The following is a 16,805-nucleotide window of genomic DNA, read 5'->3' as shown; positions in this document are numbered from 1 at the left end:
TGTAAGATAAGTGTAACGCAGATGTGATTCAAACAGAAAGTTCAAACTTTTCTGAACTGTAATCGTTTCTGGGCAATTTCAGATCACTATTGACTTACGTAACCCTATCCTTGTCACCCTCGCCCACTGGGAGGATCAACAATCACAGTACGGTGAGTGGAACATGTTATAGAATGACAGTGATGAGCTATAATGAATACACCTGGGAGGACTTTCAGGTTTTTGTAATAGTGTTGGCTGGGAGATATGGTCCCATATAATTATGCCTTCTGTACAGGACTGCATCACCCTGAAAAGGGAAGCGTTGTTAGTTTCAGAGATTGTTGGCGTAAACTATCATCCCACCATCACTGAAAACATACTTACCATTATTGTTTGCCTGTTGTTCCTTTTTTTATTCTTTTGAAGTCTATTCGAATATGGTGTCAAAAGGTTAATCTAGTTAAAATCTAGTAAATGACAAGGCCACACCGGCAATATTTCAGCCATATCGTGGCGAATTGACCTACTCAGTAAATGGCTGAACTCAAAAAAACTCAAAAAAATTGTCAAAAAGTGGATTCTGTGACGGTATTTGATTTTATTTTTAGCATGTGAATACTGTTTTCATTCTGTCTGATCTATTTCAACGACTATACTAAACGATTGGTGTGTACTTCATACGTTTTATCCACATAGGTCTACATGACTTCGAATTCCAACTGTCCAAGGAGCCAGTAATGGGGACATGGACTATCGAGGCCAACCTGAATGGGACAAAATACCCTACAAGTTTCAAAGTGGAAGAATACGGTAAAAACAAATACTTACTGAGGAATAACTGCTTTTGATATTTTTTGACTTTTACACGTGCGCATAATTCCCGCTAAAGCAATAATTACTTTTAAAGAACTGGTTCAGACATGTTTAATAAAATAGCATAATAGATGATTGTGTACATCTATAGTATGTAGTTAGAGTAAATTTTAAAATTTAAAAAAAAAAATGGCTGATTTTATGATATTTTTCCAAGCTAATTTCTTGCCAATATACTTGTAATAATCTATTAGTACCATATACTTGTAGTTCTTCCGAAGTATGAAGTTACTGTCACCCCGCCCCCTTACATTCAGCCATGGACGCCGTTTATTGAGGGTGAAGTGTGCGCCAAGTAAGTAGTTAGAACATGCTAGAACGTTGTCTTGGTGGGTATTTTTCTAGCACAAGTAAAACTACATGAACATTGTCGCTGTGTCTAATATTTGTACTAGGGATGGATTAACCTGTGGCTGTGCATTTGCGGCTTAACAATAATATTTAAAGTAAGGGCGAAAGTACATTCCAGTAACATTACATTCTTTAAAAAAAAGGAATCTACGAGGCACGATAGGACAGAGTCCATTTTTATTTTAGGATTGAACTGTTACGCGAGCTTTTGATGCCTTAAACGATACAGGCATTGTATAGTACAATAGTACCTGTAAAAAGATGTCCTATTTTTTAAGAAATACGTGACAGTGTATCAAAATTTGTAGGTTCATGCTAGTTAAAACTTAGACAATAAAAAGTGATGTCATAACTATCATTTAACATTGCAGAAAGGCCTGCTGTCACAATACCGTGTGTCCGTTGTCATAGACCATTATCTGGCTTTTAAGCAGCTCTGTCTTGATTAGAAAGTTAAAACGATGAAACTTGTGCAATATTACGGAACAGTTGCTGTATCTAATTTGCATAAATTGTGATCAATAATTTCCGTTTAAAATGTAACAGGTACACCTATGGTAAGCCGGTGAAGGGCAAACTGAGATTGGAGGTGTGTCTGGACAAAGGGTATGCGTATTACTACCGCGAAGCTAGCGATGACAGCAACAGCAACAGCAACAAGATATGTACACAGTTTATTGAAAAGGTAAGTGTCTTCTGCTGAAGATTAGTTGACGTGTATATAGTCTGGGATACGGGATATTTCCAGCTAAAAGATTGTCATTTTTATATGAGATATGGTAAGTTGTGACTTACAGACAAAAAAAAACAAAAGCATGGAAAGTGGGGCTTAACGGCTCGACGACTTTAGTTGAGCTTTTTAGTTTTTAGATTTTTAGTTGAAGACAGCTTAGTAAGCCTGAAATATGGAGCGATTTCAGCTGAAGGCTAAGACAAGTTCGCCTTGAGTGTAAAATTATTAAAACAATTTAGCGTAGAGTGTGGGATATTTTCAGGCTAGATAAGTTAGCTTGACATATTGGGATGTTTTCAGCAAACGACCAAGAGCATCTAGTCTGACAAACAAAAAGGTCAGTTAGCCTGAAATATGGGGAGTTGTCTGCTGACGACAAGGACGAGTTATTTATATCAGAGCATTTAAAACTATTTTGAAAAGTACTGTGAAGTTAGGGGTAATGGGTAATTTATGTGTCTACTTGTAATTGTGTATGCCTCTGTCAGATATCATGATTTAATTGGTTTTTAAAGCCGTTGTGACGTGTAAATCTGTATTGTGTTTTAGATAGATGGGTGCCAGAAGTTTTCTGTGAACGGTACCGTTATTGGCCTGCCCTATAATACATACAGCGTCTGGTCAGCCAAGGTTCGCTACAACGCCTCTGTCTTGGAAGAGGCCACAGGTAAGATAATGTGCGTGTGCTGTACCAGTAGATCTACATCTCTGTAGATGTATCCCACTCTGTACAAATTTATAGGGATTGTCTCTATACACATCTCACCGTCAGCAGAGTGTATCTTTACCGGAGTGGACTTCATAAATTGTCATCGCCACGATATGGCTGAAATATTGCCGATGTAATCATTATAGTTCGTATATGTGTCTGTAGAGATTATCTGAACATGGTACAGCTTTTCTCTGTAAGGCTTAGCTTTATACGGATTGTCTCTGTACGGATTGTCTGTGAACTGATTGTTTCTGTACAGATTGTCTGTGAACTGATTGTCTCTGTAGGGATTGTCTGTAAACTGATTGTCTCTGCACGGTTTGTCTCTTTAGGAATTGTCTGTAATTATAAGGATTTTCTCTGTTTTACCTTCATGCGTATTATCTCTTTAGGAATTGTCTGTATATGGATTGTCTCTGTAAGAATTGTCAACATATTGATTGTATTTGTACGGATGCCGTCTTTAAAATTTGCCACTGATTGTCTCTATAGGGATTGTTTGCATACGGATTATCTATGTACGAACTGCCAATGTCTACTTACAGGCGTGACCCTGTACGGATCTAGTGAATCGGGACCTATTGAAACTAAGGAAGTGACCATCGCATTTGAAGAGGTTTCGGAGTATTACAAACCTGGGCTGCCATTCACGGGAAAGGTGAAAGACTTAATTACACTGGAGATAAAAATGGACTTGGAATAATTTTAAACAGTGATGTGTTGTGCGACAAAATCTGTGCTTCCTGGTGTGATACTTTGTCCCAATCACTCAACTTGTTTATTCTTCTATTTATCTATTTATTTGAAGAGCCTCCGTGGCCCAGGTGGTTAGCACGCTGTCTTCTATTGGAAGGAAACGGGCAATCACGCACATTGACAACTGAAATAGGCTACATCCCTAAAGAAAGACTGGCGGTTAAAATCGCAATAAAAGCACGCTGTTTTCTTTCTGTAACGCTGAGTGATTGCGCACGAAACCAAGCTTTTTTGGTCGGTGTCGGTATAAAGTGACTGGGTGAGGTATGATGTATGGTGTCTTCGTTATGATACTTCAGTGTCGGCAGCCCTTTGGCGGCATGGACTCGCCCCGCCACAAGGAGACACAATACATGTACATGCACCTAATGACTCGTTGTCGTCATGTGACTGATAAATTGTTGAGTACGACGTTAAACCCCATACATACAAACATACAAACATACATACATACATATATACTTACATACATACATACATGCGTACGTACACACATACATACGTACATACACACGCACTTACATACATGCACACTTACACACATACATGCATGCATGTATGCCTACATACATAGATTGATGCATACAACCACAGGAAAGAACAAAGAAGTACAAAACTTTTTCCGCTTTTTAAGGCGCAAAGGTGTTTAAGAAGTTCTTATAAATTGGGTGTGGCATTGTATGTGGGTGCCTTAACGTGGAATGAGCTGTCATCGCTCTCCTCACTGTGCCACAGGTTATTCATTATCCCATCTGATACACTAGTTCAGTCACCCATGATGGCAATGAGTCAATCAATCATCATTAGCTTGTTTCTGTTTCTGACAGGTGGTGGTCACGCGGCCAGACAAGTCCGCCGCCCCAGGGGAACCAATCCGACTGACGGCCATGAGTTATTTCCCTTACATGCGCTTCGAGCGAAATTTCACAACTGACATTCACGGATCGTTTTACTTTGCTCTTCCAGCCGAGGCTGCAAGACAGCAATTTAATATTGAGGTAAAGCGTGGCGTGTGTAAACCAACTCGGAGATTTAGACACCCATCTTAGCTATAGGACCAGTTGTTCCATTTCTCTCCCTCTGAGGAATCGGCAGCCGGGATAAAACAGGGCCATTTTACATGGGCGTTCATAGAAACAGAGGAAATCAATTTTCTTGGAATTTTGTCGATTGACAGCTTGCAAACTATTCGGTTTCGAAAGCATGTCTGTGCTTGGTTTATTTCATTGGCAGTAAAGCTAAACTTGGACGAAATCTCAGTACCGATGACGTTTATTTATTTTGTCAGATCTTTACTTTTTCCCGCTAGACTTCCCAAAAAAACCTCTGGCCTAGCCTTTTGTAAACAATAAAGCATGCATAAACAACTATACCGATCTTTGTATTAGCCGAGATTATTTTTTGAGGATGGTATCGACAGCCATAAACAAATTACAGATGATTAAGAAGTAGATTTTCTCTGAGCGTTTAAGTATTTTTTATAGAAAAAGGGATATAGGACACAGTTATATGTAAAAATTCTATAAAGTTTTGAAAGCCGAGAAGATGAAGTTCGGCACTGGGGATATGGCACTGATGGACAGTTCAGTCCAAGTAGTAATATTGTAGAAGCCCATTATGAACTGGGCCAATCACAAGCGCTGAAACGGTCACGTGATAACTGGCTGTCGCATCAGGAATACAATTAGCTCTTGATTGTCAGTGCGGTTTCTTACAGTGGATAGACAGATATCGATACAATAAATTGGATTTTGCGGTTAGTTTAAGTGTTAAACTTACACACATTTATGAACAGGGAATTGATCAGGGCTGCCCGTGTCACAATGTGTACAAGTTGGGCAGGAGACTGCAGTGACTTGTTAGGGTGAGCTGGCAAGAAAACCGCCCCGGTAGAACCATTGCTTGAAGAAAGATATTGTGACTTTGCATTATTTTACCTGAGCAAAGTCAGATATATTACGAAAATATCTTTCTGAAATCTGCATGAAAGAGTCTGCATTTATCTGCATAAATCAGATAGTCCTGCTATGTTGGGTAAATTCCTTGAAGTCGGTACAGCTAGCTAGGCCAAATGCTGGTCGAAGACGAGGACGAGAAGGACTGCTAAAACACAACGCTTGTGCCCACGAAGATCGCCCAGCACGAGCACCAGGCTAAAAGAAACACCGGCCATTTGAAAACGTGACAAAACTGATACTCTTTGGTTGGGTATTAGGCTTTTCTGTTTATATTTTCTCACTGGCATATTGTTTAATACCGACCGTACGGGAGAGCTCCTAGGTTTTGTGATGTCACTCTAAATAGCCATAACATAGCTAAATGGCGTCACTAAGTGAGTGGCTGGGTACCGACGATCATTTGCTATTTATTTTGTTGATAAGAAGTGTAGAATTTTAAAAATATTTTTAGAGCATTTTTGGAATACTACTTTATTAACTATTTCAGCTTTAGTGAATGAATTTATGTTCACTTTATCGGAATCACAATTTTTAACGGAATCACAATTTTAAGATTTAACCTAGAAGGGAAAGTCTCTGATTGGCTGTTGGGAAAGTTCAGAATAAGACTAGGGCAATCCAAATTTTAGATACCGACACTGAACATTTATTGTAGCGTTACCATGACTGTTGGCTTTAATCCAGGATATCATTTATTTCCACTATCATCCAATACTATCAGCCGCGATTCTGTACCCCTTTAATGGGCAAATACTTTCGAACGGGGAAACAAACTCACTGAAGCTCACACATTTTGTGGCGTGAATTTGCAAAGGACATTAAATAGAAGGTCTACGTTTTTTTACATGGCTGGATACAGGATTTTGTTGTAACAAATATCAAAATATGAAATGGCCGAATTTACATTGACATTCTGATGCCTTTGTGCTTTGAAACTGATTAACTCTGAGCAAATTAACTGAAACATAATGTTTACAAAATTTCAGTCTTCAACTGGCCTATTTGATTATTAAATACGTTATTTTTTTCGATGTGTCATTTGATTCTTTCTCCTTAAAAAATCAATATAAAGGACCCTGTATAACTGTGTGATGTTGATTTCAGGCGACAGCCCTCCGTTATGAAAGAGGGGCTATGAGTTTCCCCGAGAATTACCACCAGGTATCCTCAGCCAGGGCTTATCGCTACCTGAAGCCCTGGTACTCCCCATCTAACAGCTTCCTGGACATCAGCAGTATCCGGGAGACGGTCAAGTGTGGTGGGGACATCCCTGTACAAGTAACCTACAGTACACCCCCAGACACCACCTACAACTTCCACTATCAGGTAAACGATCAGAAGGCCTTTGATGCACCAGACAAACTAAAATGTAGTAAGCGTGGATGGTTCGTAGATGAGGTAATTATCTAACTTTGTTTAGAGATACATGTGAACTACGATTTTATGACTCTTTCAATATCAGGTGCGGTCAGGGGGGGGGGGGGCGGATTTAGTCAAACAAACTTTTGTCCAATATGTGAAATGGATGGTTCGTGGTTGTAAATGAACCAATTTTTTCCATACCACTTACAAATGGCCATCTAATGACAACGGGTATAAAGAATTTATAAACGTATTTATATGTCGTGAGCTTAGACCTTTTACGAGTGGATTATTGCCTTTACACACCGTAGTAAGTTAACTGATTTATCGTATGTTTGATTGTAAATGACGTAGCTTTCTCTGAAAGTAGACTTAGTACGATTCTCATGAAGTACAATTGAGCGTACTCAAAGGTGTGGAAGGTCAACCTGCATATAAATGGTTCGCAAAATAACTGTCGACATCAACTAAACATTGTCTTTTTTTTGTTTAAAGGAAAAGAAAGCTAGATATGAAGTAAGGCTCATCATAAGGACAACTGAAAACTATGCGTAAAATACTTTCATTTATTTTTTCAGATTTTTTTTGAGCCATGTTGAAAGGCATTCAAATGTTTGAAAACTACGGTGGGCTTTACGAGCCATACTGGCGGTACATAAGAACTCTGACGTCACAACACCTTTTTCCTGATGTTCACCAGACGGAAAGAATTTTTCACAACATTTTTTCAGTAATCTTTCATTCGGGGGGTAAAAAGAGTTATTCCAACATTCAGTGTCGTGATTACGGTTGGATAAACTTCATGTGACGTCAGAGTTCCTAGCATCTGATAGTATAGTCCCACCTCAGAGGCCAAATGTTTCAGCGCCTCTATTCACAAAAATCTAAAAAAAATTAAATGAAAGCATATTTATGCATAGTTTTAAGTGGTCTATTTAGTGATGCCTACATCGATGTTTACAGATCTTTCCCTTTAATATTTATAAGTGAGGCTTAATCATTGCAGTGGACGTTAAGTTAGACGACCATTGGCCGGTCAATGACGGTTTTTTTATCATGAAATGAAAGAGGGCAACACACAGAGTAAGACCGGAACAGTAACGACAGTGTGGAAATCGGCAAATGGTCACGCGTATTGGCTGCTGTGAAATCATTGTCATTTTAACTCCGTCAGTGTTTTATTCGTACTGTTCAGGTAGGAATGTAAACGCCCCTTGGACCATCGCTCAACTGATCCTTTCTCTTCTCTTCAGATTTTGGTACGAGGAAACATAGTTAGAACTGGTAGTGTAGAGAACGCCTTTGCTGGGTCGGAGTTCCATGGAACTGAGGAGAACAGAGAGAGCTTGATTCGCATCACCACTATTGCGCCACCTCCACCACCTACCTTCCCAAATATCACGCTGAATTGGACGGAGAGCACAACTCCAGTCGCCGTAGAACTGTCTGTGTCAGTGGATGTTGAGTCAAGCTCCAGGGAGAAACGGGAAGTTGGTGAGGCGTATAAATATGTTGTGCATGGCAAAACGTAGGCTACAAGTCACGCTAAGGGTTCTCAACAGTCCTCGAAATCCTTGAAAATGTACTTGAATTATCTTTTAAATTGTGGTGTTCAAGACATTGGAAGTCATTGAAAATCGGTTCAGGTTTGCAGTCCACGTAGGTACACATTTTCACATATTCGCTATGAATAAGCTATGCCATAAGCTATACTAAAATTGTATTTATTAATCTCAACATGATTAGTACTTAAACTGAATAGTCCTTGAAAGTGTTAGAAAAAATAGGATATTGAAAAAGTCCTTGAAAAACATTTTCTTTCAATATGTGGGAACAACTTATTTTTCTGGACCTCACCTAAAGCCTTGCCCTCGCATCAGCCTGTGGGCGTCTGGCGAAGAGAGGTCGTAGGCTCGAATCCTGCTCTCGCCGGTGCGGCTTCGGCTATACATAAGGAGCTTTTTCAGATATCTGATGAATTCTGGCAGTTTTAAGCATTCCGCTTTCCTCCACTTATAAAACCACCTGTAGTGGTGAATAATTCTTGACCACATCATCCATTTAACATAAAGTACATAAATAGATTGAATTTCTATTACTATTCCGCGCCATCGTATAATTAGGTGTTCACCTTTTTCCAGTGGACGGAAGGCTCAAATATGGAAGACCATGACAAACTAATAGGTTGTAGTCTTTCACGCTCTTATAGTATGTTGTTACTTTTGCAAAATCTGTTTAACGAATTACCTAAAATTGTTTCTCAAATCCAAGTTGCATGTTGCACGCTCCTAGCTTAATACTAAGCGCTTTGGATTCCTGTCACTTCATGTGACTAACTCCCATTCGTGTTGATTATCCGCCAGAAACCAGAAACTCTACTCACCTGGCTCGTTTTGAGTTTACCATTCCACTGACCAGCGCTATGGCAGGAGGCGGCAGACTGTTAGTCTACTATATTAGAGAGGACAAGGAAGTTGTGGCGGGGCATGCCCAATTTAAGGCGGGGAACTGCGTCGACAACAAGGTACGCAACTGTCGTATGTGCGACCGAAGATTTATATCCCACCTTCTGCTAGTTGGAAAGGGTAATTGTTTTGACAGAACTCTGGTCGATATCATCTATCTATAAATGTGGCCAGTGTGGTTATAAGTGCAGTATTTCTTAGTACTGGTTACAATTTAACCACCATATAAAGGAATACATGGAGATACCGTTATCGAGACGGGCAATGTAAGTTACTGAAATATATTGGAACATTGAAACTAATGTATTCGTTTCAAACATCTGTAACATGAAATGGTCTGATATAAAAAGAATATGACTGATATAGTGTTAGGCATTTAACAGATGGTGCATGATGTGACATTATTGAAATAAGAAATCTTGGTGCTTCCTTGGCCAAGTACCGATGGAGCGGTGTCAGTGTAGTGTAAGTACAGTGATGCATCATGTCTGGTGTCTTCGGCATGGTCTTCTAGAGAGGCAGCACTATAAAATGTATTGTGCCCAGCCGAATACAAGAAGACATGTAGACTGAAATAATGCGGAGAGTACAAAGCAAACAAACACTCGCACAAAACAATATCTATCCGAAACAAAGAAAATTCTGATTTGAAGGCTTCACCTCATGGGGGTTATTTGTGTATTACTATTCGTGTCTTCGTGATCGTGTGTTTTTGTTGCTTTGTGTTTAACGTCTCTTTCAATATTATTTCGATCACATGGGCGTACAGTCTTTCTGTGGCAGACCTCAATGTCGACATATTTGCAATGCTGCTTCACTAGAGTAAGTCTATCAGCCCTAAGACACCAGATATGACACCCCATCCAGTCATAGTGTACTGACATTATGTTGAATAGGACCTGTCCCTTTGTGTTGACCGTCAAGTCAGAGATGTACCCTAAGAACATAAATGACATAAATTCATTCATTCATTTATTTATTTATTTCATTGGTTTTTTACCCCATACTCAAGAATATTTCGCTTATACGACGATAGCCAGTATTATGGTGGGTGGAAGACCACCGCTTTGCAACTGTTACTTATGTATGTGTGCTATAATATCTCAACCAACGTGTATAAATGTTCTCAAAAAGTCGGATGTAAATGTTTCCAGACCATCGGATATAAATGTTCTCAAAGCAACAGGTGTAAATGTGGATGTGTTTCTTACAGGTGGAGATGAGTTTTGCTGATAGTCCGGTGTTTCCGGGGGATCCGGCCACTCTCCAGGTGTCCGCCAGTCCGGGCTCCCTTTGTGGTATTGGAGTGGTCGATAAGAGTGTACTACTTCTGGGAGGTCAAAACCAGCTGACTTTGGAGCAGGTCTGGACAAATTTATCAGTAAACAGATTCATATCATTGCTATTCGAAAGACTGTTGGCATAACTACCATTTTGTAACTTAACTTATTTCAATGGCAAATTTAGTTCTGAATTTGACAAATTGTATTAATATCCAAAACTGAAATTCAGAACGTCAGATAATTATGTGATGGATCTGAAAACAGTGTTTGTGTCATAAATTTTTTTATTAATTATTAGCGTACGATATAATTTAATCCGATTATTCTGTATCCCCAAAGTCATTGCATAGCATAAATGTACGACTGGCCATCATTTTGATTCTATGTATTTTATATTGACTTTCAGTTTATTCTTATTGTTTCACCGGGAAATTTAAGCTGTTTATTCAATAGTGCACATATGGAATCAAGCCGTGTGATGCTTGCTAAGGATTTACTTATTTATTTGATTGGTGTTTTACGACGTACCCAAGAGTAATTTCACTTATACGACGGCGTCCAGAATTATGCTGGCTTAGGAACGATTACTGCTAAAACAATCATCAGCATTTTAATGTTAACAGGTCATGGAATTCTTACGCAATCGGGATCCATTGAGATATCCCTCCGCATATTTGGATTATAAAGAAGCTAATATCTACTGTTTGGACAAGGTTGGAATCCCCGAAAAGTATGAAGGTAAACTGATGGCCCTGAACGAAATGGAGCTATAAAGATATGGCAATTCCGCTTCTCCATGAAACTGAATGTTTCTCTTGTTTTTTCTATTAAATGCTTTTTGTCAAACGACAATGGCTCATCAATCACTTCAGCCTAAGCCGATTTTTTAGTCATATGACGACGAAGGAATCCATAGAGTGCATGAAATGTGCCTCCTTGTTGCAGGACGCATATCCACCGCTCTTTTATCTAGTGCTGCTTCACTGAGACGACTTACAGAAGGCCGCCCCGCCCGAGCCATTATACTGATACGGGTCAACGAGTTGTTGCACTATTAAAGAATAGGTGTGGCTCAACCCAGGATTGACCCTGGATCTACCGCCTCCCTACGTGAGGCAGTTCGAAAAGAGGCGATTAATCACTTATGTTACGGCGTAAAATATCACACAAATTCTATGTTATGTATTGCTTTCATTGACTCATTGACTCGAGTATTGGGTTATTGTGGTCAACTTTTATGTACTTCTATTTTCACGTATAGCTGAGGTTGATGAGAGACTTCTGAGGTTACAAGGTGACTGGTGGCAGCTGCCCTTCAGATACCAGGTGGAGCAAGTTGACTCTATGCAGGCATTTCAGGTAAAATAATATCTCACTACAAATGAACCACTCAATGTATCTGAGAATCCCTTGCAAATATATGAAAAAACTCACTCTTGATATGCTTACAGGTATCTGTTTCCACAATAACCCATCTTTCTTTTAGAAAGCTTGGAATTTCACACATCTGTCTCTTCTGGAAATCAAAAGTGGTCACACAATAACCTGCCCCTTCAGGAAACCAAAATTGATTTAATTAATTTGTCTCTTCTGGAAAACAAACGTTTTCACACAATAATCTGTCTGTTCAAGAATCCAAAACTTGTCAAATAATTATTTGGCCTTCAGGAGAATTGAGGATTCACGAGTTTCTCACAATGGATCGGCTATTCCAGCAAATGAGGGCGGTCTTTTAAAATGTTTTCGGAGAGACACGAAAACTTAGTTTTTGAACCTTAAGCGTTCTCAGAACATTCTCACAAATTTCAAACACTGAGAGACCCTTTGCGTTCAGACTTAAAAGCCAGTCTCACAAGCTTGGGTTAATTGTTTTGTGTCGTGATACATGTAAATGCGATAACATTTTTAAAAGCTGCATTGGCTGATATGCCATAGTCTTACAAAACCTGAAACTTTCATGTATCTACGAAACGAAAGGTCAAAAAAATGTCTCCAGAATTAAAAGAACCGAGCAAAAGCACAATAGAATAATGACATATTTAAGGCACGAGCTCACCTGGTCTCAGAAAAACTTTTCGACATTCGGGTTTTTATTTACAGAGCACTGGTCTTGTAACAGCAACCAACCTGCGTATTCTGACCAGACCGTGTGTTGTATCTGATCAACGTAAGTACTATGATTATGACGATATGGATGGAGAAGCCGGTAAGTGTGTGTTTCTCGGTGTATTGCTGGGTCTATCATACATACTCTATATATGTCCATCTGGCGTAGGATATCACCGGGCGGAAACAGTCTTATGTAGTACCAAGTACTTACACTGAAGACAGTGATGCATGTAAGTCCACAATTGTCCACTGAATTTTTTTTAAAAACCTGCTTTTGGTGCGGCTCAATCAGTCCTTTAAAGACTTGGTAAATGAAATAGAGACGATGCGTAAACTATTCCTTCAAAAACATACAGGGGAATTGACGTAAAAAATGATGTTTGAAATGACGCTTAATCTTGACGTTTTAAACGATAAGGTGGGTGAACGTTAATGGACCTATCATTCGTTTATGCATGACGAAATGCGGCAAATTCTAACTCAACGTCCTCATTGCAGGCCGCGAGACCTATTACAGGCGGAAAGGTGCAAGTAAGTGTCAAACGACATATATAAATAATTGATTTTCACACCTGTAAAGGTGACTTGCATGCTTCACTAGTTTCTGTCTGTGTCATATCCTAGGACGGAAACGGTCATACGTATATATATATATATATATATATATATATATATATATATATATATATATATATATATATATATATATACATACATATATATATATATATACACTGTATATGTGTATTTGGTTATGATAGTCTGCTTGTACATATGATTATAAAGCTTCTTCTGTAAGACAGTGGGGATGTTGCCAGAGATGTTAGTGTTCACTGAGACTGTCAAGCCTATCCCCAAATGAGGTCATGTGTTCTATTTCAGCTGTCACTGTTTCAGCTGTGGCTTTAAGTCAGGAGGTTTGTCAGCTACCTGGCGAAGGTCGGTGATTTACTCCGGTTTCCTCTACCCATAAACATGATCCCCGTCAAGGTGTTAAACCATCCCAGTCAGTCAACATATTCATGATATGTGATGCATAAGCAGGAGATGGGTTCCTGTCCATTGGTTCAGGATAAGCTATTGGTATCAGCCTGTTGTTAGCTGCGTCCACTGTTACAAGACTTTTTTCATAATGGTTGACATGTCTAGTCTGAAGTGTGAGATTCCAATATGGCTATCGATATACATTCGGTAGATATAAGTATTTACTTCCGCTCAATTTCCTATTTGTCTATTTTCCTGACCGGCGTTGTACCATTGACATAATATTGAGTGCCAATGTACGGCATAGAACAGACCATTCAAATAAATACAAACGAGTTCTTTTCTCTCGTGTTGCCATTATCACATTTTAGATTTTCTTTGAAATATTTTAACGTCCTGCTAGTTGAAGTTTATGTTTGGTGGTAGCGATTTCGTATTATAGCTTGTCAAATTATCTTTTACACATATTCCGATTTTGCTGGTCGTTTTTTCCGATGTGTTGGTCCCCAAAAAATTACGTTATTAAACTGATTCTGTGTTTTTCTCTTCTAGGACAACCCATTGCTGTCATGAGTAAGCCAGATAATTTTCTCCCACTTTTTTTATAATGTCCTCTTAGCATCCATGAATCCAAAGTGCGTAACTCCCAGTTATGTCAGCTGCCAAACTCCGTATAGCGCATGCGACACTCTCTACCTTTCGCTTTACATCACTGCTGCTAATAGACAAGAGTGACCTTTAGCACCTGTGACACGGACTTAGGCTTATTTAGGCTTTGCGGATCTATTTAACGAGAATTCATGAATAAAATCTGGTTTTGGTTAGAACCATATGACATATAGTCTAGATGGACAGAATGCAAGTGTATAAAGTATTGTTAGAGACATAGGTTGAGACGGAATGTTTGTGTTTTCTGACATGACTTCCAGCCTCATCACCGTGGCCACAGTGACCTCGACCTTGTTCAACATTTCTGTACAAATTTTGCTATTGGTGGCAGTGATGGTCAACAACACGCCACTGCAGAGCAGAAACTTATCTCTGCACGTTAAGCTATTTCGGTTATACCGAGAACTCATTACTTATACCGGGTACGAAGGTCAGGCCATTGTGTACAAGAAACCTGAGACCCTGAGTAAATTGCTGCCTCTCGCCCATCGCCAGGTACCTGACAATCCTTTTGACAATCCACTGCCAAATCGGCGAGATCTGGATTCGAGCTTGCGACCTCATTGGACATAGATCGTTCAGCTCTGAAGAAACCAACACTTTATTCCATTGAGTCATATTCTAAATATTGTATGAATATTTATCATATTATATTAAATATTAATTTATTTTTTCAAATGTTAATGTTTTGCAATGTTAATAGCCAGCATTCCTCAATAACTCCAACTGGGAAATGTTCTGATGGGTAACGCCACCGGCCATGTTGATGACATGATCATGAGTTACACACTTAATCCTTACTGCTTCCCGGTCCATTTTTGAAAATCACCACAACAAATAAACACATCGTCAGCATGATTATTACATTTTCTGTACTGAACATCGAGCGCTTTAACAAGGCGGTCTTAGGTTTTCAATTACCCGTAATGAAGATTTGCACTCCACTAAATTAGAAATCCAAACTCATCAGTACACCCAATGTACCAACATCTATCCCTCTAATCTGCATATCTGTGTATCAAAATCTGCTTTGAATTCAGGGTTATCAGTAGATAGATTATAACGACTCGTGTTTAGTGACGTCATCATTGTTTGTACAATTACGTCAGAATTGAATTAATACCGCATGCACAATGCTGCGCCCATGATGTAACTTCCTCAAAACTTTGTTTAAAAAAATAATTTCTAGCCAAGTATGACGTGCTTGTAAAAATGGTACACGGCTTGCTTCACCTCCCTGTACTGTGTATCATCATAGAACCACATTGTAACACCTGGCATGTGTGAGGTATTTATCTGGTCTTTGATGACTGTGATCAGACACTGATCTCACCTGCATGCTATAGTGAGCTGTCTTCAGCTTTAACCTTTAGCCTTGTCTGTTCTCAAATAGACATTGAACCTTTGCCATATTCATGTTTCTGTGAAACTGATATCATTTGTCTGCATGGCATGTCTGTGTGTGGCAGCTTTAGCTCTGTCGTATCTCTATCTTGAACCTTGAGATTTTGCATATATGTACAGCACACGGCTTCTGTAATGTCTATATATCATGTCTGTGAGTGGCAGCTGGAGCTCTATCATGTCTGTTTCTTGAACCTGCTTTCATGTCCGTACATGGAACCTAGAACTTCTTGCATGTCTCTACATGGAATCTAAAACTTCTTGCATACCTGAACATGGAATTTAAAACTTCTTGCATGTCTGTACATGAAATCCAGAAGTTCTTTCATATCTGTACATGATATCCAGAACTTTTTTCACGTCTCTACATGAAATCTAGAACTTCTGGCATGTCTTACATGAAACCTAGAGATTCTTTCATGTCTGTACATGAAATCTAGAAAGTCTTGCATGGCTGTACATGAAATCTAGAGATTCTTTCATTTCTGTACATCAAATCTAGAACTTCTTTCATTTCTGTACATGAAATATAGAACTTGCATGTTTGTACACGGAACCTAAAAATTCTTTCATGTCTGTAAATAAATTCTAGAATTTCGGGTTTGTTACAAACTGTATTGGAAATGTATCAGATCCTAAAAGTTCGTTTGGAAACAGCTAACGTGTCGTCTACGTGTCGTTATGTGGCCTAGATGATAGTACATCTTCCAGGGATTATATGGTGAACCTCGACAATGACGAGTGTAGATAACCACGAGGGTTGTAAAAAGCGCGAAAGGTAAAAATTGGAAGGTAAAGGTACAATTGGATATTTTCTCTCCTGTGTTCACTGACCGCAATGATGTTAAAGATGACGGTAAATCCGAGCCAACCCAATATTAGGTATGAAAATATCAGTGTGAAGTGTTTCCTAAAAACTCATTTCTTGTACAAGGCCCCGGTGTGGCTCGAACAGCCACAGACGCCGTGATGTTTGAATCGCCTGGAGAAAACACCGTAGTGAAGGCCGAAGAGACAAAGGCAAGGACCTATTTTCCCGAAACATGGTTGTGGGACATTGAGAAAATCGGGTAAGGACTTACGATTATTTGTTGAAGTTCATAGATTTATAATGATATTCACGTTACCTAATCATACTTATTCTAAATAAACACTATCTCATCT

The 16,805-nt window shown here is 39.1% G+C and overlaps 1 protein-coding gene across 3 annotated transcripts in view; it reads left to right on the top strand.

Moving 5' to 3' along the window:
• LOC135472362 (alpha-2-macroglobulin-like) overlaps positions 1–16,805 on the top strand; it is a 43,190-nt gene that overhangs the window by 9,961 nt on the left and 16,424 nt on the right. The window contains exons 5-21 of one of the 3 annotated variants that reach the window (XM_064751832.1): positions 83–152; positions 679–792; positions 1,066–1,150; positions 1,753–1,891; positions 2,489–2,606; positions 3,197–3,309; positions 4,235–4,405; positions 6,470–6,691; positions 7,981–8,221; positions 9,091–9,251; positions 10,406–10,555; positions 11,099–11,213; positions 11,737–11,834; positions 12,576–12,642; positions 13,083–13,115; positions 14,121–14,141; positions 16,576–16,711. In XM_064751832.1, the coding sequence (XP_064607902.1) occupies positions 83–152; positions 679–792; positions 1,066–1,150; positions 1,753–1,891; positions 2,489–2,606; positions 3,197–3,309; positions 4,235–4,405; positions 6,470–6,691; positions 7,981–8,221; positions 9,091–9,251; positions 10,406–10,555; positions 11,099–11,213; positions 11,737–11,834; positions 12,576–12,642; positions 13,083–13,115; positions 14,121–14,141; positions 16,576–16,711 (2,054 nt within the window). Of the gene's footprint in view, positions 1–82; positions 153–678; positions 793–1,065; positions 1,151–1,752; positions 1,892–2,488; positions 2,607–3,196; positions 3,310–4,234; positions 4,406–6,469; positions 6,692–7,980; positions 8,222–9,090; positions 9,252–10,405; positions 10,556–11,098; positions 11,214–11,736; positions 11,835–12,575; positions 12,682–13,082; positions 13,116–14,120; positions 14,142–16,575; positions 16,712–16,805 lie in introns of all 3 variants that reach the window. The other 2 variants (XM_064751833.1, XM_064751831.1) reach the window with 2 other exon arrangements.

This window comes from Liolophura sinensis, chromosome 8, assembly GCF_032854445.1.
Source record: "Liolophura sinensis isolate JHLJ2023 chromosome 8, CUHK_Ljap_v2, whole genome shotgun sequence".
Lineage (NCBI taxonomy): Eukaryota > Metazoa > Mollusca > Polyplacophora > Chitonida > Chitonidae > Liolophura > Liolophura sinensis.
This window is presented reverse-complemented; position numbering and strand designations above follow the sequence as displayed.